The sequence below is a fragment of the Hetaerina americana genome, unplaced genomic scaffold (genome assembly GCF_022747635.1).
Source record: "Hetaerina americana unplaced genomic scaffold, ioHetAmer1.1.p SCAF_2, whole genome shotgun sequence".
Taxonomy (NCBI): Eukaryota; Metazoa; Arthropoda; class Insecta; order Odonata; family Calopterygidae; genus Hetaerina; species Hetaerina americana.
In genome coordinates this window covers 73,404,439-73,412,791 of record NW_027286763.1, presented here as the reverse complement: position 1 = coordinate 73,412,791, position 8,353 = coordinate 73,404,439, and the positions used below count along the sequence as shown (strand labels likewise).

At 35.2% G+C, this 8,353-nt stretch overlaps 1 protein-coding gene across 1 annotated transcript in view; it reads right to left on the bottom strand.

Moving 5' to 3' along the window:
* Positions 1–2,753: 2,753 nt before the first annotated feature.
* LOC139688148 (uncharacterized) overlaps positions 2,754–8,353 on the bottom strand; it is a 21,210-nt gene continuing 15,610 nt past the window's right edge. The window contains exons 6-8 of the mRNA XM_071585576.1: positions 5,194–5,277; positions 3,576–3,806; positions 2,754–2,861 (exon numbers count right to left, since the gene is read on the bottom strand). Of these exons, the coding sequence (XP_071441677.1) occupies positions 2,754–2,861; positions 3,576–3,806; positions 5,194–5,277 (423 nt within the window). The remainder of the gene's footprint in view (positions 2,862–3,575; positions 3,807–5,193; positions 5,278–8,353) is intronic.

The window sequence follows — 8,353 nt, the reverse complement described above, 5'->3', positions numbered from 1 at the left end:
CGACTCGATTCAATCACAATATATCGATTGTCAAATCGATGCGATTATGGCCAATATCAAACGCAAAACCCATTTTTGTTTATAAATATTATTTTTTACATTTCATTCTTCAAAAGACGTCAAGAAAATTTTTGGTTTCACCTGGACAAGAATATCCGAATTCAATGAGTATTTTTGATGTGACGAGAGATAAATGGACTTGGAAGCGGTGAATTCAAATAATTCTAATTTCGTTTTTCCAAAAGGGGGTGCAATAGTTACGGCGGGTACGGCAAACAATACATACGGGAGCATGGCAGAGAATATAGCGCCTTTATCATGGTATTCTTTCCGCAATCATAAGCCGACTTTGAGTGAATACAGGAAATAAACTCTGAATAAGTATTTACACCTTAACAGATAGATAATTATAGATGAGGTCTGTCAGGAAAGGACCCAGGCATGCAATATTTTGAAAATAATAGCCTGCCTAGAACAATGAGGCCTTAGGCCTCTTCGGAATACTCCTCTTGGGACCTCGCACACTTATCCCAGTGTCTCTTCCACTTTTCAAAACAATCGGTGAAGTCCTTTTACGGAATGGTCATCAGCTACCTCCTCGCATTCTCTTTTATCTCAACGTCAAGAATTTCGTACTGAAGTTGCAGGGGACTTGCCGCAAACGTTGCCCTAAGTTTTCTTAAAATGGTCATAAATGGAGATGAATCATGTGTCTACAACTATGTCCCTGAAACAAAAGCACAGCCTTCCCAACTTTTGGTTGACAAGATAAAGAAGAATATGACGAGGCAGCTGATGGTCATTCCTAAATTCCAATAGAAGGGCACCTAAACCTGTTCAGGTGAGGCATCCTTTGAAAGGAGCCCCAGGCATTAAGGCATCTTGATTATGTAGGAATTCACATTTTACCTGCCTGCCACATGCAGACAGGACAAGAGCTCCACAGTAGAGACACGGAAGTTCCAACTGGGCCTAATATTTCATAAGTTCAGAGAGGTAATGTAAACCAGTATTTCAACATGACTAGGTCCTCTGCTGAACTTCAGGTGTTCTTAAGCTGTCAAAGAATTCAGGGGCAAGATGTTGACCATTAGCTGTTTACTACTACTGATTGACTGCCGTCAAAAATGCAGGTTACACATGGACAATGAGTAGGAACTAAGCTGATCCACCAGTTCAGTTTTTAAAGGCATTAGCACAGTATGTTAAAAAATAAATATAGAGCTACATTTGAACCATTCAGTAATTTAATTGTAGCTTGATACCTTTAAATACTAAGTTCTGCATTTGATATACACTCATGAAGCACCATCATATGCCATTTCTGTACTCTCCAACTGTAAATTTGTTGCTCATTCCTCCAAATGTGATGACTGATCCAAAACTGTCAATGGTCAAAGTTGTTTTCTTAGCTTCGAATTGCTGCACCACCTATTTTTTTTTAATATATCAAGAAGAGTACCATATGTTGAATTAGTTCTATTTAAGGTGGTAAAGATGTATTCCTTTGGCACAGGAATTAATGCAATGCTATTATACATGATGTACTTATTGAATTGCATCCAATTTAATGATTTCCAAGAGGGATAAGTAGTGAAGCTCACATTTGGGGTTGTACCTAAGGGTGCAAAGAAATGTCCCAAATAACCTATTTATTAAATAGAAGCCCTTAACCAAATTACTAAGCGACTGATTTCCAGACTACTCTGCGAGTGCCACCACATTAGCCAATAAGATAATCATTAGAACTAATATTTAAGCAAAATTTTATCTCGTCTGTGGCATTCTATAGTTTCCTGAAGGATAATTCCAATTATACCCAATTTACTCTATCTAATGCCTTCTCAAAATCCACATAGCAAACAAATACATCCTGATTGTACTCTATATTTTCCTCTATTAGTGACCTCATTACTGCAATGGCATCACCTATGTTTACCCTTTCCCTGAAACCTAACTTATAATCCCCCCTAACACATCATTTTCCCTCCTCTCCATCCCTTTTGCTTATTATTCCAATAACCACTTTAGCTGTACTTGAAATTACACTTATTGCTGTACAATCCTCACATATGGATGCCTTTCCCTTTGATAGGGAATAAAATTGATATAATGAAATCTTCTGGCCATATTTCTCACTCATAAATGCTATAATTTTACTCAGAAAAATTTCCTTCCACTTTCCCTAGGCCATTAAGAAAATTTGTCAACCTGTACAGCCTTATTCAATTTCAATTCCCTTAGGGCCCTTTCTATCTTGCCTTGAGTACACCTAGACCTAAGCTATCCTCAACTACTATATGTCATACTTTCTGTCTAAACTTGCTAACCTAATGTCTTTACAATATTATTTCTCTCTATACTCTTCCAAGGTTCATGCAATGATTTCCTGGACTTCACTTTGATTGTTTCATGGATTTTTCCATTCTTATTTCCTGTCAGTGCATCGACCTCCCCACAAAGCTCATCAATATCACCCATCTTTGGTAAGCTCTTCATATCCTCATATTAAGTCTTCCATCACGCTTCCTTCACCATATTACTTTCTCACCTTAGTTTATTATTCAACTCTTAACACTTGTTTCTTCCTGATTCTATGTTAATACACTTCCATCTCTAACTCTTGTAAATCTTCCTCATCATTTTCTCTTTAATGCTTTAATTTTCCTTTTCACTGCTCCATAGTTTCATTTGTGACTTTTGACTTTTTGAGATGTCCCTAATTTTCTTCCACGTAAGTCATCTCCCTGACCTCACTCATCCATTTTTTCACTTCTACCAAATACTCCTTCCTTTTTGTCCAAGTTAAAGCCTGTACAACCCATTTCTTCATCCATCTTCTCTATTTCATCCTCTTGAATCTGATGTTAAACTTCATTAGAGATAAATTATGATCTGAATCTGTATCAGCTTCCAGAACAATGCATACACTTATTCCTAAATCTGCATCTAAACATACTACGGTCAAACTATTATCTCTGTGAGTCCATACGATGTGATGAGTCCGATGTCTATTATGATAGTTAAGCTTATAGTCCGTAGTGATGAAACTATTTCTAAGGCAGAACTCGAATGCTTTCTCCCAGCAGTCATCCTTGTACCTAAACCATGGTACCCTGCCTCACTACCACCTCTTTCTTCATCTACCACCCAATTCCAATTCCCCATCACTGTCAAATTTTTCTTCTAGGTACACCCCCAATTGTTTCCTCTAATTGATCATACACCCTGTCTATTTCTTCTTATCAATGATTTCCTGCTGGCAAGTAGACCTGAATAATGACCAAGTTTGTTAGTTCAGCTTTTAATTCTGTTTATAATATTCTATCACTCACCTGCTCTATGTTTACAATTCTTCTTAACTTTTTGTTCAATATTATTACCACCTATCACTGGCTCTCTTTCCCTCTGCTGTTATCACTCTGTCACTATCACTTAAGTAATTCCCACTTTCCCTCCATCTCACCTTGCAGAGTCCTAAAATACCTATATATTCCTTTATCTATCTCCTCAACAATCACAGAATTTAAAAATTACTGCTTTAGGACTTATTTTTTTGTATTTGAAACATTTACCTTATTTTGCTTCCTAGAGATGATTTCCATAGCTCCTGTACCAGAGCCACCAGCTAAAATAAGATCTAATGAAGGGTCACCATTAAAAAAATGCACAGCATACATAAATTCTCCATCCAGCTTTGGTTGTCTGTTCTCAGGGCTTACATGATCTAGAATGCTGCGTGTTCGTATGTCCCACACTTTAATGGAATCCTTTACAGACCATGAACCAGTTAGTAAGTAATCACCCTGTAATATTGAATCATCATGTATTGAATGAACCAGTACGTCAGCTCTTGATAATAATAATCTTTCTCTGTCTTGACAGATTCATCTTAAAAGTTATGTACATGTCAATATTTGCACATATGCTTTCAAATAGTGCTTTGTGGTGGACTAAGAACAGCAGGATGGGACAGAATCTAATTAAAAGTACCATTTGGGACTACTTTGTAAAATCAATTTTCTTATCTATCAGATGGAAAATGAATCTAATGATATCTCCAGAGAGAAGGATAGTGAAAAATGTGCACCAGCTTAGTCTTGTGGATAATGTGCCATGCCTGCCTACCTCAATGATTCTGGCTTTGAGTCATACCTCAGACATTAGGGTTTTGCAATCTTTGGAAGTTTGATCCAGGAGGAATTTGATGGCAAGTGAAGGTTTATTGGGACCCTATGTTTGGGATATGGATGGCCAGAATTATTCAGATGGCAAAAAAATCAATCATACAAATGCATGCAGGCAGCAAAAATTTCACGCCAAGGACAATAATCAAATAGCCCAAGGGAGTCAGCACACGGTCAAACATTTCTGATTCAGACAGCATGTCATTAATTCAATCACAGTACATAATAAGAAAACAAACATTGTAATTAAATTTTTGAAACAGTCCTGAATTTGTATGTTCCACTATTTGGAAAAGGTTTAATTTGTGCAGATGAATTATTCATACTTTCAATACATAGGATAAAATACTATTATTGCCATTTAGCAGCTTAAATGTTTGCATGAACACTGTGACACATGGCTTAATATAATTCATTATGATGCTACCATATATTCACAACTTTCATAATTATATATAGGCAGTTAATTTCAGCAGTTTACCTAATACAGTAAAACATTAGTTAAAAAATCTGAATAATTTTTCAAATTGTGAATAAATATGTAAAAAAGTTGCTGATTGAAAATATGCAGTTTTCTTTAGGTAACCTAATTCATAAATGCAGTTATATAAATGATTAATTTAAAATAATGAATATTTTTTAAAATACAGTCTAAATGTTAAATCTGGAGAATAGAAAGCAACTCAAAACTTCTGTGCACATTGGCTCAATATGTGTAAATACACAAAATTAGTTTTACCCATAATATCAGCATAGGGTATTGGCTAACACGTGTATCATAGCTTTTCAAATTATTACCACATTTCAGGAATGCATCATTTTTTATTCAAAGATATTGTAAGAAATAATATAAAAGTAGCCCTAATAGAGTCATCCAGTTGACAATTTCCCAGTCAGTCAAATGATTGTTACACTGCAGTATTTTCATATCAATTTTTACCAGGGATTTGCTGTGTTTATACAAATGAGCATTTTTTTAATAGATAATGTCTTAAAAACTTCTTACCTGTATATCAATGGCATCACCTCCACAAATATGAGGGCCATATAAATTATATATTACACCTTTGGGGGTCCTGATGTCCCATATCTGTTACAGAATAAAAAGTAGGAGAGTATTTTCAATGCTGTACATAAAACTGGTTAGACTTTGATGCACGAACATTTTCAATTTTGAATTGGGTTGAAAATTAGAAAGATCTGAACTAAAGTAAAAAATGTCTTTTTTAGCTTTAAACAGCATACTTTATGATTAAAAAGCAATTTAAAAAGTAATGCTTGAAATATCATTTAAGTGAAGTTCAAAATTAGTGTAGCTAAAGTATTATGAACACTTGAAAATAGAATAATTAGTGGGTCAGGGAATTTATTAAAGTGGAATTCATTCCCTAATACTGAAACAAATTAACTTTACTTGTAAGTTCAAGGTCAGCACTTTATTCCACGGAGGACAAACTTTTAGCATACAAAATTAAGGGAAATCTGGAAGAGCAAGTGCTTTTTTATGGTGGAAACATTGAAATAAGGCCTTTTCACTTTGAACGTGTTTCAAGTAATTGTGCTTTGTACAAAGCCTTGTCATGCATATACGCTAGTTTCTTCTATTTTCATTGGAAGCAGTAGTAGAATTAATAGTGTAATAGTTTTGAACCTTCTCTAACGAATACGTCAATTCAACAAAAACTATCAATGCCAACAGTTAGAAAGTTACTTTAAGTTTAATCACAAATCTCAAGCATCATTTTATCCACCATTAGTAACCACCATTACAAAAATTCCATATTTGAAGTATTAAAACAGAAATATTAATTATTCAGTTCTTATTGAGTCCTAAAATTATTGACCAAAAGTACTCCTATCTGACCAAAAGTAGTTTTTAGAACATTAAATACTGCTATAAATAAGTAGAGAAAAAGGTAGTCATTTACAATTCTAATCAGAAGTATAGGAATATTCAGTAATGCTATATAATTATACTTCCAGCTTCAAAACTTTTATGCATTAATATGTAGTACTTCAATACACAATTCTGCATAATGAACACCATTTACACAATTTTTCCCACAAATCTTTAAAGTTTCTATTACTGCTAAAATATCACAAATATTTTTTCCTCTTTCCTTCAAGCACAAATAAACAAACAGCCAATTAGCATAACCCTTAATTCTCAAAAACTTCTCCGCTGCCCTTTTTGGCTTGCGATGCTTAATTGAACTGTGATATGGTATGAGTATTGAAGTGTGAGCATTTTCAGGCTTTACTACATAAAAAACTCAAGAGGGCATTTTCTACATAAAGCAATCACAAAAATATAACATTTTCAGGAATAATTAAATTTCTCATATAATTCCAGCTTTCCTGGTTTTCAAGCATGCAAGAAAAACTATCTAGTATGAAGTGTACACATGCATGGCATCTACTAATATTGCATCATTATGTATGTTTTATCACCTTCACTTTGTCATCCCAACCTCCTGAATACAAGGTACTCTTCTCTCCTGGATCAAAGCGTACACAGAAAATCCGGGCTGTGTGGCCTTCATAATCTTCTTCAAATTGCGCATCATATGCTTGAATTAGCTCAATGTCATAAATGACAAGGGAGGCATTATGAGATAAAAGCAAATAAAAATATAAGTTGAAATTTTATCTTGAACATAAAGTATATTTCAATGGACTAATTCCAAGATACCTAATGAAGATACAGAATTACATCAAATTTTAGAATTATACAAGATTTTGAAACCTGATTTATTCACCCAAAGACATAAAATAGGGTACAAGTTGTATAGGAACTGCCATAATTCTATCACAATTTTATTTAAGGCAGTACTGTAATCATAGCCACAGTAATCAACACAATTCAAACATCATCATAGCCGGGGATTTAAACCTTCCAGAAATAGGGTGGGGGGGCAAAACAGCGGGTGGCGGGCAGGCACAAGATCTGGTAAATCGCCTCATTAACGAAGAAGGGTTTACCCAGGTAGTAAATAAGCCCACTGGGGGAGAAAATACCCTCGACGTTTTTCTACTTAGACCTCCAAACCCTATCATTAGTGTAGATGTCTTTCCGGGAATAAGTGATCACGCAGCAGTGTGTGTTAAAATGGACTGGTATAGATCAACAAAAGGTATGGGGGATGAAAAGAAAATTTGGCAATATACCCGGGCAGATAGGGAAGGGTTCCAGGAATTTTTAAGGGGCAAGTTTCCTGAATGGGCAGCTAGTGGAGCGACCGTGGAGAAAATATGGGAAACATTCAAAGAAATAATTCTTGAAGGGCAAATGAAGTATGTTCCCATAAAAAATTTGAAACAGAACACGGATCCGGAGTACTACAACAAAACCATAAAAAAACTAAAGATAGCGGTAAGAAAGGCACACAGATTAAAGAATGAAAGTACAGAAATGTCACACCATTACAGGACCTTGGTCCGGAACCTAAATTGGGAAAAGAAGGAGGCAAAGGAAAAATTTCTTATCAATGCAATTTCAAAAGACAACGCAACGAAATTTTATAGATACATGAGAACAAGGAAAGATAACAGGGAACGCGTGACTATATTAAAAACTAAGGAAAATGGTATTGTAACAGACACTGTAGAAATAGCAAATATGTTCAACTCCTGCTTTACGGATGTTTTTCGGGGAATAGAAAACAAATAGGAAAATAAGGCTTGCCTAAATTGCTCAGAAACGACAGAGAACTTCATCAACATAACAGCACCAAATAGCCTACTGCCCTCGACAAACGGTATTATCTTGGAGGACTCATATTTTGTGAAAAAAATAAGGAGGATGAGGAAAAAGAAGTCAGTGGGACCGGATAATATCTCAATTGACATTCTAAAACTGGGTGATACCGCAATAGCTTTGTACCTAAGTCATCTATTCAAAGTAACTTTAAATAATGATGCCTTGCCCAATGATTGGAAAAAAGCAAATATTACACCAATTTTCAAGAAAGGGGATAAAACAATAGCCAACAATTATAGACCAGTAAGCATAACCTCAGTTGTTTGCAAAATAATGGAAAAAAGAATCGCTGACTACATTCGGGAATGGTGGGCAAGAGATAGATGGCTATTCAAACACCAACATGGGTTTAGAACGGGATACTCGTGTGAAACGCAGCTTTTGGGTTTAAGTCAATACATCGGCG